The 19,665-nt window shown below is 31.6% G+C and overlaps 1 protein-coding gene across 4 annotated transcripts in view; it reads right to left on the reverse strand.

The window, feature by feature from the left end:
• The window catches only part of LOC126727138 (beta-glucosidase 46-like), a 142,194-nt gene that overhangs the window by 120,103 nt on the left and 2,426 nt on the right, over positions 1-19,665 (reverse strand). Inside the window, exons 4-12 of one of the 4 annotated variants that reach the window (XM_050432662.1) lie at positions 18,986-19,061; positions 18,548-18,622; positions 18,235-18,322; positions 17,870-18,122; positions 17,640-17,755; positions 17,265-17,520; positions 17,082-17,184; positions 16,884-17,004; positions 15,604-16,021 (exon numbers count right to left, since the gene is read on the reverse strand). The exons of 1 other annotated variant lie outside the window; for it this stretch is intronic. In XM_050432662.1, coding sequence (XP_050288619.1) covers positions 15,796-16,021; positions 16,884-17,004; positions 17,082-17,184; positions 17,265-17,520; positions 17,640-17,755; positions 17,870-18,122; positions 18,235-18,322; positions 18,548-18,622; positions 18,986-19,061 — 1,314 coding nt within the window. In that variant the 3' untranslated portion in view covers positions 15,604-15,795. Of the gene's footprint in view, positions 1-15,603; positions 16,022-16,883; positions 17,005-17,081; positions 17,185-17,264; positions 17,521-17,639; positions 17,756-17,869; positions 18,123-18,234; positions 18,323-18,547; positions 18,623-18,985; positions 19,062-19,665 lie in introns of those variants that run through there. 2 more of the 4 variants (XM_050432663.1, XM_050432656.1) reach the window with 2 other exon arrangements.

The following is a 19,665-nucleotide window of genomic DNA, read 5'->3' on the forward strand; positions in this document are numbered from 1 at the left end:
TTTCCTAAGTCTAAATGCGTTAAGTGATGAGTTGCCTCACAAAAAAAATAATAATAATATAATAATTCCAATATAATTTAATACTTCCAATTATTTAAATATAATTTAATATTAAAAATTAATAAAATATAATATAATACTTCAAATTAATAAAATATAATTTAGTACTACAAATTAGTAAAATATAATTTAATAATTAATATAAAAAAAGGCCAACTTACCCCATTAACGTAAAAAAAAAATGACCGAACAAGGTAAGGTCAATTTTACTTCTACTAGAACAAGGTAACCTATTTTAGATCACAAAGTACACGAGTGGTTTAACTCAACAAAAAAAGAAAAAAAAAGGCACACGCAATTGACGTTGGCTTAAAACATATTAATGTTACGACATATAATTACACGTGATAATATAATTTAAATAAATAAAAATGTTTAGATGAAGAGTTTAGATAGTAGTTAAATTAATATTTTTATCAACTTAGAAATATGAGAAAAAAATAAAAACAAAAAAATTATATTTATTTTAAAAAATCTGCAATTTGGTGAAGTCATTTGGTCATTTTATTAATGAGCTATAAAATAAAATTTAAAAACAAAAAACAATCACATATACTCAATAAAAGTCACCACACAACTTTCTCAAAATATATATATATATATATATATCACACAACAAAAATTATCACACGTTCTATCTTATTAAAAATTTAAAAAAAAATATCATAACTATTATTAAATTTATGTAAGAATTTTAATATGTGACTAACTTCGTTTACATTTTAAAAAAATAATATGACTAATTGGATGGTCAGATTGAGTAAACATAACCATACAAGTACATAGCACATATCCATCACATGCCATTCTTAGATTTGAAATCTAGCCGTTGGATTTGAAGAGTGTAATGAAAGTTTAATTCTGGTAAATTACGGTCACAATCAAACGGTTGGATTTAGAAAATGGCGTGGTCAATAACATATTATTGAATGTTACACTAACCAATAACTTATTAATGAATTCATATTTTCAAAATCCAACCATTGGATTACATGTGCTATATGTTATTAACATGCATACCAATTTTCATGCCAATTGGATGTAATTTACCATTTGATCTGTGAACTCATATTTTATGCGTTATATTAAACTACAAAAACTTGAATTTAAACAATTGATTGATAACATAGTTATTAATCTTTAATCACCTTGAAAATTTGTAAGCATGAAAAATATATGAAGATAATGTAATTTTCCAGTAGATTTGTCAAAATTCACATTGAATTAAGAAATATAGGGCTGGGTTCAAGTTACACCTAAAGTAACTTTAAAAAACGTTACACCAACCAATAACTTATTATTGAATTCATATTTTGAAAATCCAACCATTGGATTACATTTTCTATATGTTCTTAACATGAATGCCAATTTTCATGCCAATCGGATTTAATTTACTATTTCATCTTTAAATTCATCTTTTATGCGTTATTTTAAACTACAAAAACTTAAATTTAAACAATTGATTGATGACGTGGCTATTAATCTTTGATCACCTTGAAATTTTGTAAGCATGAAAAATATATGAAGATAATGTAATCTAACGGTAGATTTGTCAAAATTCACATCGAATTAAGAAATATAGGGTTGGGTTCAAGTTACACTTAATGTAACTCTAAAAAATGTCACATCAACCAATAACTTATTGTTGAATTCATATTTTGAAAATCTAACTGTTGGATCACATTTTCTATATGTTTTTAACATGCATGCCAATTTTCTTGCCAATCGGATGTAATTTACCCTCTGATCTAAAAACTCATCTTTTATGCTTTATTTTAAATTACGAAAACTTAAATTTAAACAATTGATTGATGACATGGCTATTAATATTTGATCACCTTTAAATTTTTTAAGTATGAAAAATATATGAAGATAATGTAATCTAACGGTAGATTTGTCAAAATTCATATCAAATTAAGAAATATAAGGTTGGGTTCAGGTTACACTTGATATAACTCTAAAAAATGTTACATCAACCAATAACTTATTGTTAAATTCAAATTTTGAAAATCCAACCGTTGGATCACATTTTATATATGTTCTTAACATACATGCCAATCGGGTGTAATTTACCATTTGATCTTTAAACTCATATTTTATGCGTTATTTTAAATTACAAAAACTTTAATTTAAACAATTGATTGATGACATGACTACTAATTTTTTATCACCTTAAAATTTTTTATGCTTGAAAAATATATGAAGATAATATAATCTAACGGTAGATTTGTCAAAATTCACATCGGATTAAGAAAAATAGTGTTGGGTTCAAGTTACACTTGATATAACTCTAAAAAATGTTACACCAACCAATAACTTATTGTTGAATTCATATTTTGAAAATCCAACTGTTAGATCACATTTTATATTTGTTCTTAACGTGCATGCCAATTTTCATGCCAATCGGGTGTAATTTACCATTTGATCTTTAAACTCATATTTTATGCGTTATTTTAAATTACAAAAACTTTAATTTAAACAATTAATTGATGACATGACTATTAATCTTTGATCACCTTGAAATTTTGTATGCATAAAAAATATATGAAGATAATATAATCTAACGGTAGATTTGTCAAAATTCACATCGAATTAAAAAATATAGCGTTGGGTTCAAGTTACACTTAATGTAACTCTAAAAAATGTTACACCAACCAATAACTTATTGTTGGATTCAAATTTTAAAAATCCAACCGTTGGATCACATTTTCTATATGTTCTTAATATGTTTGCCAATTTTCATGCCAATCGGGTGTAATTTACCATTTGATCTTTAAACTCATCTTTTATGCGTTATTTTAAATTACAAAAACTTGAATTTAAACAATTGATTGATGACATGACTATTAATTTTTGATCACCTTGAAATTTTGTATGACTAAAAAATATATGAAGATAATGTAATCTAACGGCAGATTTGTCAAAATTCATATCGGATTAAGAAATATAGCGTTGGATTCAAGTTATACTTGATGTAACTCTAAAAAATGTTATACCAACCAATAACTTATTGTTGAATTCATATTTTGAAAATCCAACCGTTGGATCAAATTTTCTATTTGTTCTTAACATGCATGCTAATTTTCATGTCAATCGGGTGTAATTTACCATTTGATCTTTAAACTTATCTTTTATGCGTTATTTTAAATTACAAAAACTTGAATTTAAACAATTGATTGATGACATGACTATTAATTTTTGATCACCTTGAAATTTTGTATGACTAAAAAATATATGAAGATAATGTAATCTAACGGCAGATTTGTCAAAATTCACATCGGATTAAGAAAAATAGTGTTGGGTTCAAGTTACACTTGATATAACTCTAAAAAATGTTACACCAACCAATAACTTATTGTTGAATTCATATTTTGAAAATCCAACCGTTGGATCAAATTTTCTATTTGTTCTTAACATGCATGCTAATTTTCATGTCAATCGGGTGTAATTTACCATTTGATCTTTAAACTTATCTTTTATGCGTTATTTTAAATTACAAAAACTTGAATTTAAACAATTGATTGATGACATGACTATTAATCTTTGATCACCTTAAAATTTTGTATGCATGAAAAATATATGAAAATAATGTAATCTAACGGTAGATTTGTCAAAATTCACATCAAATTAAGAAATATAGCGTTGGGTTCAAGTTACACTTGATGTAACTCTAAAAAATGTTACACCAACCAATAATTTATTGTTGAATTCAAAATTTTAAAATCCAACCGTTGGATCACATTTTCTATATGTTCTTAACATGCATGACAATTTTTATGCCAATCGGGTGTAATTTACTATTTAATCTTTAAGTGGGAATGCGAAAAAAATAGATGGAAATTTAAAGGTCTATTGCGGCGGTCCTACCCGCCGCAAAAAGGAGTACATATTGCGGCGGGTCATTGACCCGCCGCTATATCTAAGCTTAGCGCCGCTAAAACAGGTCTATTGCAGCGGGCATATAGAACGCCGCAATAGATCTCATGTATAGCGGCGGGCCAAAAAAGCGCCGCAATAGGCGACCTTTAGCGACGGTTTTCGCACCCGCCGCAATAGGTCCGCCGCAATAGTTCAGTTTTCTTGTAGTGATTGGGCGTGGGGCACAAGAAACTTCCTTATACATATGCGTGGAGACCAAGTTTGGGTTACATCAGAACTATCAGCCTAGTTCCTTCCTTCATCACAGCGGTGTCAACTTTCAATCCCTATCGTAAGTTAACCCCGTCATCTTTGTAGGCATCGTTCGTAATGTGTTGATAGACATAAAGCCGACGGATTTATTTGGGGCATCACTTTACACCTTGCCATGGGTAAGTCCCATTGTTACAAATTATCCTTATCAATTAGTATACTTAAACTGATATTGATACTGATACTGATACTATTACAATTACTATAAATTGTACTAATTGATACAACTACAGTAGTCCAACTCAGAAGATTTGTAGTAATCCAGCTCAGCACATCATGACAACGTTTTCGATGTTTTGGATATTATGAAGAAAAAATTTGGGGTTTTCTCTTCTTAGAATTGGAAAAATGCTATGAGAAAGTTTGTTTTATTTTCCATTTTGATACTATAGAAAAAATTAAGGGATCTGACATTTGAGCAGGGCAAATTAATCATTTGTGACATTCCCACGAACCTGGATGAAAAATTGAATTTTTTTTGGAATTTTCAGGATCTAGCGCATAATTGAAGCAGAAAAAATACATTGTCGACACGAGCTTCCAGCAAAAAAGTTCAATGTATTTTTTCATATAAGAATTTGAGAATTTGAGACCTCACCATATTTCACATTAATTTCTAATATATTTTTTGAATTGAATTAAAAATTCCATTAGGATTTCTTATTAAACCTCCAAAATTTAAAATTCTATATAATTTTACCCTTATAGAATTTTGTGTACATTATATTTATTAGAGATAAAAGAAAAATATTTGTAAGAAAATGAAAATGTTGAACCTAAGATATTTTTCAGATAAAAGTGCTGAAAAAAATGCAAATTTTTGGTACAAAGACATTGCAATCGTTATGTATATATATGTTCACTCACGTGCAAACTCATACTATAATATATACATATACATATGCATATACATACATATAATATATATTATTGATACCCTATTTTGTCAATCCTCGTTTTGCATGCAAAAATCCCAATTTGAGTTTAATTAAAAAATTAAAAAAAAAAAAAAAATATATATATATATATATACACACATTTGGATCAAGGGAAGTTTAAAATTAATTTATTTATTCTCAAATGAATGTGAAATTAGCCAATCTTATTAGTCTAGACCAAAACGCCCTTCATTGCCCAAACTTTGAGTAAATTGAACGGTTGTCAAACAAACTAAAAAATTCACCAAACCGCCAACTTTTATAATAACCAAATATGTATGACGAGAGGGGGGGGGGGGGGGGGGGGGCGCTGAAATAGGTGTGTAGAACATTATTAATAAAAAAAAGACTCCAATGAAAGTGTAACAAGATAACAGGCTAAAATAGGTGTGTAGAACATATTTGTCTCTTGCGAACAGGTTAACTTGGTATAATACTAACGAAAGAAACGATTAGACAATAAAATAGATTGAGAATAATCTTAATTTGCAATATAATAAGAAGAGTAGTAAGAAGAGAATGCCGATGAACAGAGCGAGTGAAGAGTTTGAGAATAAATGTCTTTGTTTTTCTTGTTTATTATGGTTTTTTTTTCTTTTTTTTCTTTTTTTTAATTGGGGAAAATGCTAGGTAAAATTGTAGGCGCAGTGGAAATGAATGAAATTAAAGAACCTGAATCACCCATATGGACCTTTTTTTTTTTTTTTTTTAGAATGAAGATTGTGAATTATCATTAAAATCAGCCATAGTCGGCGAACAATACAAAATGGAGGTGTGGAGGAACATCCTCCATCCACACCTTAAAACCTATGACATGTCTTGCATATTTTGCTAGGTTATAAGCAACAGCATTGCCAAATCTACGAGTATGGGAAAAAGTAATACAATTGACATCTGTTAAGGTTTTGGCCGAAGCAAGAATGTGGCCAAAAGAAGATAGGGAGTCACCGTTACTTTTGAGAGCTTTTATCACCTCATCAGAGTCACCTTCCAATATGTAATTGGCAAAACTGAGTTCATGAGCAAATGAGATGGCCCGTGCCGCTGCTAATGCTTCAACCAGGTTAGAGAAGAAAGGCATCTAGATCTATTCCAATAAGGATGCAAGTACCTGTCCATGATCATTACGGACAACAACACCCAAACCAACTTTGTTAATATCTTTGAAAAGTGCCCCATCAAAGTTGATCTTTAGTGAGTTTGCTAGTGGTGGGATCCAAGTAACCCGATTTGTGCTAGATACTGTGGCTTGAAGTTGTTGGACTCTATTTGCATGATGGAAAAAAGAGAGGGCTTGCCGAGCATTTGGAACAACCTAGGTTATGGGGTAAACATTTTGCTGCACTCTAATCTAGTTTCTACGGGACTAGATAGTCCACATTGTTACCACCATCAACTCCAGATGTTTTTTCTCTTCGTTGGCAAAGAGTAGCAGCTCCATTGTGTCATGGAAGGAACGGTTCTTGCGAAAAAAGAGTTCCTAAATGGAATCCCAGATCGGTGTAAGGGTCGGGCATTCCCATATTGCATGGAGAACTGTTTCAAGCATTTGATGGCAACGATCACAGCTATCATCTTGGAGAATTTGTCTCTTCTTCAGATTCTTCTTCACGGGAATAGCATCTCTACATGATCTCCAAATGAAATTCTTTACTTTAATTGGGATCCGAAGACCCCAAACCAGCTTCCAAATCCCACTGTCTTGCACCAATTGTCATGAAGCCTGAGTATTCAAGTTCTCCTTTGCTAGGAAGTTGTACCCAGACTTTACCATGTACTCACCCAAAGCAGTGAAGGGCCACACAAGCTTGTCTTCAACTGAGGTGATGCATAATGGAATGCTTTTTATCAAACTCACCTCCTTGGGATTAAACAAACCATGTAACAGATTATCATCCCGCTATTAGATTTGGGTCTATGAGATCAAACACCTTCAAATCTTCAAAGCCTTCAACCTGTGGTGATAGGATTCATGGATGATCAAGGGGTGGCAGCCAAGCATCCAGCCACACACTAATGGATTTTCCACAGCCCACTCTCCATTTTGCTCCCTTCAACAGGACATCTCGACCCTTTAGGATACTATTCCAAGCGTATGAGGCTGAGGCTAAATCAGTAGCTTCCATAATTGCACAATCCGGGAAGAATTTGAACTTGAACACTCAGTAGAATAGGGAATTCTTATGGTGCAAGAGTCTCCAAGCTTGCTTGGCGAGAAGTGCATCATTAAAAAGGGCTAAATCCTTGAAACCCATACCACCATCAAATTTTGGACAGCATAAAGTACTCCATTTCACCCAATGAATCTTCCTCCAATCTCCTTTTTGTCCCCACCAAAATTTTCTTATGAGACTCTCAATTTCTGAACATAATCCCAAAGGAAGCTTAAAACAATTCATCGTGTATGTAGCGATAGCTTGAACTACTGATTTGATTAGGATTTCTCTTCTTGCTTGTGACAAGAGCTTCTCTTTCCACCCTTGGATTTTCCTCCAAACCCTTTCTTTAATATAATTGAAGCTGGCTTTCTTGTTTCTTCCAACTAGAGATGGAAGACCAAGGTATTTCTCATATTGCTTTATTTCTGGAACCCCCAAAGCAAGCTTGATGTGCTCCCTCATATCTTCAAAAGTTGATTTGCTGAAAAAGATGGTGGTTTTGCTTTTATTTATTTTTTGACACGATCATTTTTCATAGGTATCTAGGATCTCTAAAATCCTTTAACATTCTTGGTTTGTTGACCTGCAAAACAACAGGCTATCATCTGAAAATAGGAGGTGAGTCAACCGAGGGCTTTTTCTACATAATGAATAGCCCTTAATATCACCTTGGGCTACTGTTTTACTGATTAGGCCATGCAATCCTTCTGTGCCCACCAAGAACAAGAATGGAGAGATAGGATCACCCTGTCTGATGCCTCTGGATGGATGGATTAAGCCTTTTGGTTCTCCATTGACAAGAATGGAATAGGAGACTGTGGTGACACAAAACATGAGAAGTTTGATCCATTTGTCGTTGAACCCCATTTTTCTCATTACAGCTTTAAGATAAGGCCATTCCACCCAATCATAAACTTTGCTCATGTGAAGCTCGATTGCCATGAATCTATCCTTCCCATTTTGTTTTTGCATGCTGTGTAAAGACTCAAAAGCTACCAAAATATTATCATATATGAGACGGCTTTTAGTGAAAGCACTTTGATGTTCAGTGATAATTTTTGGTAATATTCTTTTAAGCCTGTTTGTTAAGACTTTTGAAAAAATCTTATACAATGAAAAATTGAGATTTTACATTTTCTATTGAAATCAAGATTCAAATCTATTTGAGAAACTAAAAGGATATCTACTAATTTGCCTTTCAATACATAGGGAATATTCTAGGTTTCTTATACCATATATCAGATGTCTTCCTCTCATTATTTCAATTTTTTTTTTAATTATTACATCTAGGTATATGGTAAATTACATAAATTTTTTGGTAATTAGTTAAGAATTGACATTTTACATCTTGGATTTAGTTGCTCAACTCAAACCTAACTTGTTATAATGCTAGATTAGTTCCAATTCAACTTGTCCAGATCTATAAACCAAGTTTAAAGTTTTTTTTTTTTTTGGGTGTATGAACAAAGAAACCACCACATTTAAGATTATAACAATGTGTGTCCTTGTATGTGTAAGTGTATAATATAGGGTATGAAGCAATATATAATTGTGAAAATATATAAAAACGCCAACGTAAATATAAACATAAACATAAATAAATAAAATAGTAAAAAGGAAAACAAACCATTAAGATAGTTGGATTTATATGTTTTCAACGAAATCGACATTTTAATCTACTCGAGGTGCTTGGTGGGTCTCTATAGGATTTTCTAGCTCACCACTAATTTACAACATAACTCTTAAAGTCAATCACTATCATATTTTGCATGATTGTTTCGAAAAAATTTCAATTACAAAATAAAATATATAATGCTTTTTAATAATATATAATTTTTTCTAAGTGATAGTTGATGTTTAAAAATGGCACAACTCACTCACCATGTACCGTTATTCTGATTTGAGAATAAAAATAAGTTTAATAATGTCAAAAGGCACAGCTGACATGCATCTCATACAAGCTTCCAGCAAGAAAGTTCAAATTAATGTATCCAATATCTAATCTATAATACATATAAAAACAAAATTTTTGTTTGAAATCTTAATATTTTCCACATAAGCATTAGAGGCCTCACCATTTTTTACATTATTATTCTAATATATTTTTTAATTGGATTAAAAATTTCATTAGGGTTCCTTATATATATTTTTGAGCAAATGAAAAGGCTAAAATTAAGATTTTTTAAAAAAATAAAATAAAAGTGTTGACAAGGATGCAAATTTTGTGTACATGTCCTTGCAATACATTGTAATAGGTATATGTGCATATACACACACATCCAAACTTAAACAGCAATATATAAACAAAAACATATATATATATATATATATATATATATATTAGCTTCATCACATGTGCTCCACACGTGCGATGAGGTTTTTTTTTTTTTTTTTTTTGAGTTTAATGTAATATTTCAATTTGAAATTGTCAATTTTTAGTGAGATTACACATTAAGAGATTTTTAAGAAGCTAAAATTTAGGATTTTGAAATTGAATAAACTACTGGGTTTAATGTATGCTAGTTTTTAAGAAAAATGTATCAAACGTGTGTAAAATATATTTAAATAGAGAGTGTGTACTAATTTTTAGAAAAAAACTTTAATCAGGTAGTTTTTTTTTTTTTTTTTTGAATTTTATTAAATTACAATTATAACCTTATTTTTTATTTTTTAGGAATAAGGATTATGTAATTAGATTAAGGGTATTTTTGACTTTTTTGAAGTCATAATTAACTTTCTGAATCCTCTTAATACACACACATAGAGATATATATATATATATATATATAATATATTATTGTATTGGTATTTTTGTGTCCTCATTTTACAAGCAAAAATTCCAATCTATGTTTAAAAATTCTAAAAATTATTATTTTTACCTTTGGATCAAGGGAATGTTAAAATTAATTTATTTTGTCCCAATTGAATGTGAAATTAGCCACTTTTATGGGTTTAGGGCCAAAATGACAAAAATTCCCTTGATTGACCAAACTTTGACTAAATTGATCGGCAGTCAAACAAACTTAAAAATTCATAAAACCAACAAATTCTATTATTTTACATCAAAATCTGTATTTCCAAACATTTCCCTCACATTTGACCAAATTGTACTGTAATTAACTAGAGTTTGTCCACGATTTGACCAACTATCTAACCATTTGATTTGTTTGAATTCAAGCTCATGTTGAAGATAATTGGATTTCCTTTGAAATAATTGCTCAGAAGCCCAAATCAGACTTAAAATGAACAAGATATTGCAAGAACAATAATGCCCAACACTTTGCCATTCTTCAAGAAAAAACAAAGTTCGAAAGATTGATTGTGGTATAATATCGACTAATTATAATCAAACAACCACGGTTTGATACAAATAAGAAATTTTTGAAAAAATTTATGACATGCTTCAATTTGGTAATATTTCCAAAAATTCCCCATAAACAAAAAGAAATCATAAAAATAAAAAATGGGATTGTCGAGACAAAATCTTGAGTGTGACACTATTTTCTAAAGCTTCAAACTCACCTAATTTGAAAATTGTAGCCATAAAGTGGATATATTCAAAAGGTAAATGTAGGGTCCCGATTTGTGGTCCAAGCTCAAAGTGTATGGGATCTCGGCCCAATAAGCCCAATACAATAAATTTGTAGAGAGTGGGTCAAAGAACTAGGCCCTAATGAGTTGAACAACGGCTAGTATTGAATTAAATGACAATCAAGCACAAATATAAATATTAATCACAGTTGGATACAGAGACAATTTAGATTGTTATAGTGTTCTCTCTCTATTTTTTTTATCCCCCTTCACGAAGAGTCCTTCACATTATATATCCTCCTCCGAACCATCCTCATCCTACATCTGTTGATCATCCGAGCTTTTACTTAAGTACCTGTCCCATCAAACACCCTTTCTGGTTCTCTGTGAGTTGTGGTAGCCAAGGTAGCACTCTTCAGAGAGCTTCTCCACATAAATGTGGCCAGAAAAGTAGCTGCAGTACATTTAATGCAGTGGTGGCATCTTTCCCTTAGATATTTCTAGGTCTCCTTCCTTCTCGTATGTTCATGAGGCATGTCCCTATCATTGGAACTTCTTGAAATATCGCTCTAATTGCTGGATTATATATTTTGAACTATATTCATCAAGTCCGAGGAGGAGCTCCTCCTCGGACAACCTTTCATTTGCTCCCTACTTATGGGACCTGAACTAAGAATATCTAATAATTATTTGCTCCTCCTCAGACCTATCTATATCCTCGGATAAAGCCCAAGGCCTAATATACGATCTTGGGCCCTTACCCCTAGAGTAAACATCATATTTAAAAGGTAGACATAACAAGCTTTCCAACAATATTTCATTTGAACCAAATGGAAGTTGGAAAGACCAAAAAGTAAGTGAGCTAAAATAGGAACAATCATCCACACATGGTCCAAAATTAGGTTTTAGTACCCTCTATGCATACAATTTTCTCACTGCTCATGAAAAATTGCTTCAAAAATTTGGTATTTCTAAAGCTAGAATTGAATAAATCCTGAGAAAAAGGGCATCTCAAAACAACTTTCGAATTGTTAGAAATCACTAATGCAAAAACAACAAAATAGACTTTCTACCATTTGGATTACCCTACTTTAGAGCGGGCCAGCCCTAGGCCTAGGCCATTTAGGCCATGGCCTAAGGCCCCTGACATAGAAAGGCTCCCAAATTAATAAGGGTAAGTAAGTGTTTTTTTCCTAATTAAAAAAATAGTAAGTTACTTGCACTTATTTTTTTATCACGGCTTATAAATTGACATATCACAAATTACAATACGTAATTCAATACTCATTTTTTATTATTGAAATGTCATATCAGTTTGTAAGTTTTTTATAGTAAAATTTGTAATAACTTTAACATCTTCTCCACTCACAAAAAAATTAAGAATTAATAAAAATACAACATAGTCACCAATTCAACATTAAGTGAATGAAAAATGCTAAAACTAATACAAATTTTATGACAAAAAACTTACAAACTGGTGTGGCGGGAATATAATTGGTGCCACTCAAACAATATAATAAATGAATATTTTGAATAATTTTTTTATTTATTTGTGACATGTCAGTTTATAAAACCTACATAGTAAATATCACTAGCTCACCCAAAGTGAATTAGTCTTATTAATTAGTAAGAACTAATAATAGATTTGAAATAAAAAATAAATATAATACAAAAAATAAATTAAATATTATTTAAGTGATATTTAGATATAAAAAGCCCCCTTTAAAATTTTTGTCTTAGGCTTCAAACTATCTTGAGCCGGCCTTGCTTCAGAGCTAACTAACTTTTTGCACACTACGCCAAACTACATAAAGCTGGAACTTTCAAAATGTAAGTTGTACAAGCTTTTCGAAGGCAGCAAGAAAATTTGTAGTTCGAGAAGACTTTCAACCAAGTGTGCAAAGCTGATACTTCAAAACTAAGAGACATGGATAAAAGACAAGCTAGGTAAAGTGTAAAACTTGGAGCTGAATCTGGTGCTTAGCTCTTACCTGTGCCTTGGCCTTGATGCTCAATATAAATCTAAGCGTGATAATTACATGCAATATTTTAATGTAGTAGTCCTCCGACATGATTCTACAAGGTAGAAACACAAAAAAAAATTACTCCAAAGCTCTCCCAAATACTCCCCAAAAAAAATACTCCAAGGGTATAATTCTCTCATCTCTCTCTTATTCTCTTATTCCCATGATCTTGCTTGCTTGAATCAGTGCTTGTTTATATTAATAACATGGTGTATACTCTTTGATTGCCATGAATGAATAATGCCATTCGTTATAGGATTAGGAATTGATTTTAACTAATACAAGTATGATAATCCTTGTTGTTATGTAACTATGTCCATGCATTTACAATATGGATGTACTTAATGTTATATCTCTACATGGTAGTTGGCTTATGTTCCATAACTATTTTTTAATAGCATACACATTTCATCCTCTCCCTTAGCTAGTTTTGAACAAATCGCATGATAAATGTTTGATTTTATGCTTAACATAGATAAATGTTTAATTTTATGCTTACCCATTTTCACATGTCCTACCCATTTTTTATGTTTAAATGCTTTTTTTTTTTTTTAAAGTTAATTATGCAGTGTATGCTAGAATATTAAATTTATATGAATATGAAAATATATTGAATATGTACATGTGAATTTATGATAAGCATAATTGATGATTTTCATTAGACATTGAACTTCCATGCATGTGATATTTAGATATATTGATTCATTATTAATGTTTATATGATTTCCCTCTATGAATTTTCAAATTTGTGCAAAAATTCTACCCGTACAATTCTAATAATTTAATTCTTCAAGATGTATACTCTCATCAAATTGCATTTAAACCATTAAGCCTACAACCTAATCCTAACGTTGAAATCTCTTGAATTCCTACTATATTAAGAAGTTCTCATTTTTTTTTTTTTTTTTAAGTAATGTAGGACACAATTTACTATTTAATTATTGTAATTTATTAATTTTGGTATTTAATTTGTAATTTTTGTTATTTTAGGTTTAGGATTATTATTTCCTTGTTTTTAAGTGCTTTTAATGTTTTTAGGTCAAATTTAGTTCCTGTTATTCTAGAATGTATTTTCTTATCTATCAAGTTTTACGGAATCCTTAAATAGGCCCATAAGTCTGTAAACATTTTTTAATAATTGTTCAATCAATAAAATTCAAACCTTTGTCTTTTTATTTTCTGGTGGATTCCAAACCCTTTCTCCTTGTGGATTCAAGGATTCTTATGGATTCAAGGAATCTTTGTGGATTCGAGATTATTTTCAAAAGCAAATGTGTTTTGTTTCTTATTTTCTAGAAGTAAACATGTTATGCTTATTGACGCTTCCGCATCCCACATTAGTTGATATCAGAGCCTGATTTATCCTGGTCTGGTGGCTAATGTATGAGATGGTAGCAATTCTAGTGACAAAAAACTTAGCAGTATTACATGACGTACAGCCAGTATTCACAAATATCTTTGCTAAGATGGCGTCGTTGAAGTATGGAAACAATAAAGATAACTACAATGGAGAGGTAACTCATGGGCAACCTATTGTTAAGAAAATTTCATATAGGCCTTATAGAATAATTGCAAGTTTTAATGGTTATTTTTTAAAAGAAGATTTTCTTGATTGGTTACTTGATCTAGATGATTTATTTGACTTTGAGAATATTTATTATGAGAGAAAAGTTAAACTTACTTTGTATAAACTAAGTGAGTATGCCTTACATTGGTGGGAATGAATACAGTCTGATTGAATTAGACGAGGTAAAAAGAAAATTCGTTCATGGCCAAGGATGAAAAAGATGCTTGCTATCAACTTTTATCCTCTTTGAATTGTGAAGAACTTTCGTCATATACAAAACAAGATTATTATTGGCCAAAAAGTTTATACTTGAATTATTTTGAAGAGCCAAATATTCCACCATTAAAGGAAGAACTGCATGTAGAAGAAAATATTGTTCTTGAAGATTATGTAGAAGTCAAAGAACAAAATATAGAGATTTTTGAAGAAATTAATGAAGGCCTTGTTATGGAAGAAGATCCTAAAATCAATATTATTGTGGAGGATAATAATGAAGATCCTATTATAGAGAAGTTAAAATTAAGTAAAATTGATATAAAATATGAAAATGATGAGTTGAATTAAATAATGGGAATGGTTCAATCCCATCAAGAAGCAAGAAGTGAAATTCTCAATCTTTCTGGTTAGATTTGGTCGAAATCCAAAGGTGGGACAACAATGTTGATGAAATTTGTCATTTAACATTATTTTTGGAACAATTTAGTTAGTTGTCAAGTTTGCAAAATTATTTTGCAAACAAGCATCTCGAGGCTCTAAAACCCAAGTCCAGTGAAAGAACTCAAGTCTCTAAACCTCAAGTGTGCTTCTTGGTCTACTTCTTTCTTCTTTCTCTATATGCTCTATAGAACTCGAGTTTGAGAGACTCAAGTTTCTTCACTGAACTCGAGCCTCTAAGGCTTGAGATGCTCGTTTGCTCAAATGCTTCAAAAACTTGCCAACTAAAGAAATAGTTGCTAAAATTGTGTTCAATGACAAATTTCCTCCAACAATGTTGGTGGTTAAATTAAACACGAAGCATGCTTGATTTGTATCAATTTGAGGACTTAAGTGTTTTTATGACGATATTTTGCCCTTTTTAAGCATTATGTGGTGAAGGAGAGGCTTGGGTTTCTATTGGGAGTTACAAACACTCGTGATGGAATAGAAATATATTAAGATATTTACACATTGCTTGTACATGCAAGGTTCACTTAAAGCAGAAAATTTACAAACTAGCAAGCACCGAAGTTATAGCAATTGCACCAGAAAGGAACAGGCAAGCAATACAGACAGACCAATGTCAGAGACAAAATTCTGTCACAGCTTGTTTGAGGTGGCGTTCAGCTTTAATTTCTTGTAAGTAGTTGCTCTTGAGGTGCCCCATCAGCACTAAAATTGTGTGCCTTATGGTTAGCAATGAAATCTTTGTACCAAGTCGCTGATAGTCTTCTAGTTCTCTTGAGAGTGGCATAATCAACATAATGAAGCCCAAACCTAGTGCTATATCCATCTAGCCACTCAAAGTTGTCAAGCAAAGACCATGCAAAATACCCTCTCACATCTGCTCCTTTCCTGATAATATTACCAAGTTAAACACAAATCAGCTAGCCTTCAAACATCTCATTAGAAATGTTAAAGATATCGGGTTGACTAGACTCAAATCTCTTGTTCAATTCTACTTGGAGTTCAAGCATAGAAATCCTAGTTAAATTGCAAATAGTGCTACCCTAGTTTAGTGTATGGTTTGTCTAGTTTTAGCCTACTATAAATACTTATCAAGCTACTATAAGTTCATTGTAATACACAGTTCATATAGTAAAGATATAACCATTAAGTGTTTTTCCCTACGGATGTAGGTCTTTAAGGCCAAGCTACATTAATTCCCTACTTTCTTATTCTTTATCTTATCTCTCTATGATAATATTTATTTTTCTTATTTTATATTTTCCCAAACACTTTATCATTATATTAGCACCATGTTTTATCTTTTCTAACGTGATATAAAACCATGTCTCATCTTTTTCTAATATGTCATATCTTTCTCTTGTGGATGTAGGTCTCTAAGGCCATACCACATGAATTCCTTGCATTCTCTCTCTTTTTCTTATTGTCTTTTTATCCTTTATATTTTCTCATACACTTTATCATGGTATCAGCTCTGTACTTTATATTTTCTGACAAGGGAAAATCTCACAATTTGTCAGAAAATACCACAGAGGAAAATATACAAAATGGTTGCAGGTTATGTCACTTCTAACAGCTTAAGCTATATAGTGGAGAGGCTAAAATAGTACATAAACTGATAAACCCATCAAAACAGTATAAGATTCCTTAACAGTGAGTCCTTCCTAGTTTTTTTTCAAAACAAGATAGAATACAAAGCATAAACATATGTAAAACGTTTAGTGCCAATGATGGCTTCATCTTCTAGTACCTCATTGCTGTTGCTAGAGCATCTAAGTAGCTGTTCATGTACTCCACTCTCTTGATATCATGAATTGAATTTTCCATGGTGGAATGGGGATTCTCCTTCTCACAAAACCCTATTAGGTACGCTAGAATTATATAACAACTTTTTAAACACATAGAGCCAATATTTATTAGAGACTATAAAAGCTTAATTTGCACTCACCATTTTCTGTTATAAACAATGGAATGTTGTTATATCTCTCTTTTATATATGTCACCATCTTTTCCATTCCTTGAGGATAAACAAATAGCCAGTCACATGCCGTCTGCATCAATATGGAGACTTAGTAATTTAGCAAAATGCATAGTTGTGGTGATTTCGACAAGTGAGATTATATATTCATACCGGCTCTCCAATGAAGATGTTGTTCTTCTTAGCTGTTCGTAAAGCAAAACCTTCTGTTCTCGAAGCTCCCGGTCCTGGTTCACACGGAGAAAATATACAGTCTTTTATATAGAAGCTGGTGTAGTGATTGATGCCAATGAAGTCTAATTTATTCTTCAGCATCTCCAAATCATGTTTTGAAAACGTAGGCAAGTCCGATTGAAGAATTTCTTGCATCTCTATTGGATATTTCCCACGTATAATTGGGTCTAAGAACCTGCATTGAACTTCTAGATTAAGTCAGAGCAGTGCCTCTATTATGAATGCAAAGTTCTAAAGAAATCAGTATGTCAACAAGTTTTTAAATTGTGGATCATTTAATGATGATTTATTTACCAGTTCATGTAGAAAGATTGAGCCCTCTCAGCTGCTAACTTATCTTCCCAGGAGTCACTAATAGGTTCCAGCCACATAGCATTCATAACAATTCCAATGCTACCTCCTTGTTTTTTCTGGATGTTGAGTAAGAAGCATTTTAGTAAAGAAAAAAACTGCTTTATTGTTTCATTCATTATATCTCCTAAAGAGTGTTGCATCAAGGACTTGGAAGACATTGACTAATTTACCTGGTATTTGGTTCTATAAATACCGACAACAGCAGCGTGGGATAGGATCATGTTATGAGCCACAACAAAAGGCTCTTTCTCTGAATCCCCACCGCTACAATTCCCAAATGGCCAGGAGCAGTGACATGGTGGGTAAATCCCTGTCCTGTAACCGCGAATCGCTACTACATTGGGCTCATTTAAAGTGGACCAATACTTGACCCGGTCCCCAAAGAATCTAAAACATATATCTGCATAATATTTGAAATCCTCCCTGAACAAATGATTTTATTCCATATAAGAGTCAGCCAATCTCATATAAATTAAGGCACAGATAGCCTATGTAAACCGTTTCAGGACTGCAGTAAGAGAGTGCTGCCACTTACTGCGCTTTGGAACTCAGCCAAGCTCCATTTTTGCCTTCAAGCTCCTGAGGAATGTCATAATGAGTCAATGTCACGAAGGGTTGGATCCCTGAAACCAGAATATGAAAATTAATAGGGAAATCAGGAAACATATGTTTTCTTTCTTTGTAAGTGAAAATTTTGTTTACCTATGTCACAATGTGGTATGTGTTCACAAATGACCACATTTGTGAAAACTGCAAGGGTAGATTATAAAGCGAAAAAGAAACTGCAAGGGTAGATTATAAAGCGAAATGACTTGGATGAACATACAAATTGTGGAAGTTGAATTTACCTTTATGCAGAAGAGCGTTTATGAAGTTGTTATAATGATCAATGCCAGCTCTATTCACTTTTCCAAATCTTCCCTCTGTTTAAGAAAGGGTAGGTGTGAGAGATAAAAAGTATTAAATTATCAATTCTCCCAAAAGTTTAAACTATAATAAAATGATAAATTTAATTATTTAAACACATAATTCTAACATGCCCCCTCACACGTGAGCTCAAGCTCCATTTTAATAAGTGAGATCCAACACATGAGATTTTAAATAAGAGGTAGTGTGGAGGAAACAATAATCAAACTCAAGACCTCCTGCCATGATACTATGTTAATTACTGATTGACCCAAAAGCTTAAACTACCGAAACTTTTGGGACAATTGATAGTTTAACAAAAATACCACTCCCTTAATCAAGTTAGAAGGTCTTTCCCTTTAAAAAATTGAAGAGCTTACCAGGTAGAATTCTTGCCCATGATATGGAGAAACGGTAGCTGTTGACTCCCATAAGATCCATGAGATATAGATCCTCCTGTTTTGTCATAGCATAGCAAAGCATATTGATCAGGTTTTTTTTTTTTTTTTTCATAGTTTGTACTATTTAGTTACTTATGAATAATATTAAGCAATGAGAAAATTTGATGGATACCCTAAGAACGTTGGTTTAGAAAATATTTTTAGAAATTTTTTATAGGAAAAGAAAAAAGCAATTGACTTTTTTGACACCTTTTATATTTTCTATAAAAGCGGTATCAAAACTTTTCTAAAATGGTCTATTACCAAATACATTAATGGCACCCGTTAACAGGACCTCTAAACTAAAAGCCTAGAAGATCACTAACAAGCCTTATTACAGTACTATGGGACATCCCTTGTTCTGTCACAATAGCAAAATACGCTCTATTTCTAATGTTTGGAGAGATAGATAATGCCTTTCCAAATTCTAAAAACTCCATTAAATGCTTTGGATTAATACACTTCATTTCTTGCTAATGAAGCTCCTCTAAGTAGGAGTAATTATATAATACTTCAAGAGTACCATAAATGCATATTCTCTCCTCTCATATAATTGTGGGTCCCACTAATTAAATTCATAATGAGACCTACAATTTATGTAATATGAGAGAATACATATT

This window comes from Quercus robur, chromosome 5, assembly GCF_932294415.1.
Source record: "Quercus robur chromosome 5, dhQueRobu3.1, whole genome shotgun sequence".
Classification (NCBI taxonomy): domain Eukaryota; kingdom Viridiplantae; phylum Streptophyta; class Magnoliopsida; order Fagales; family Fagaceae; genus Quercus; species Quercus robur.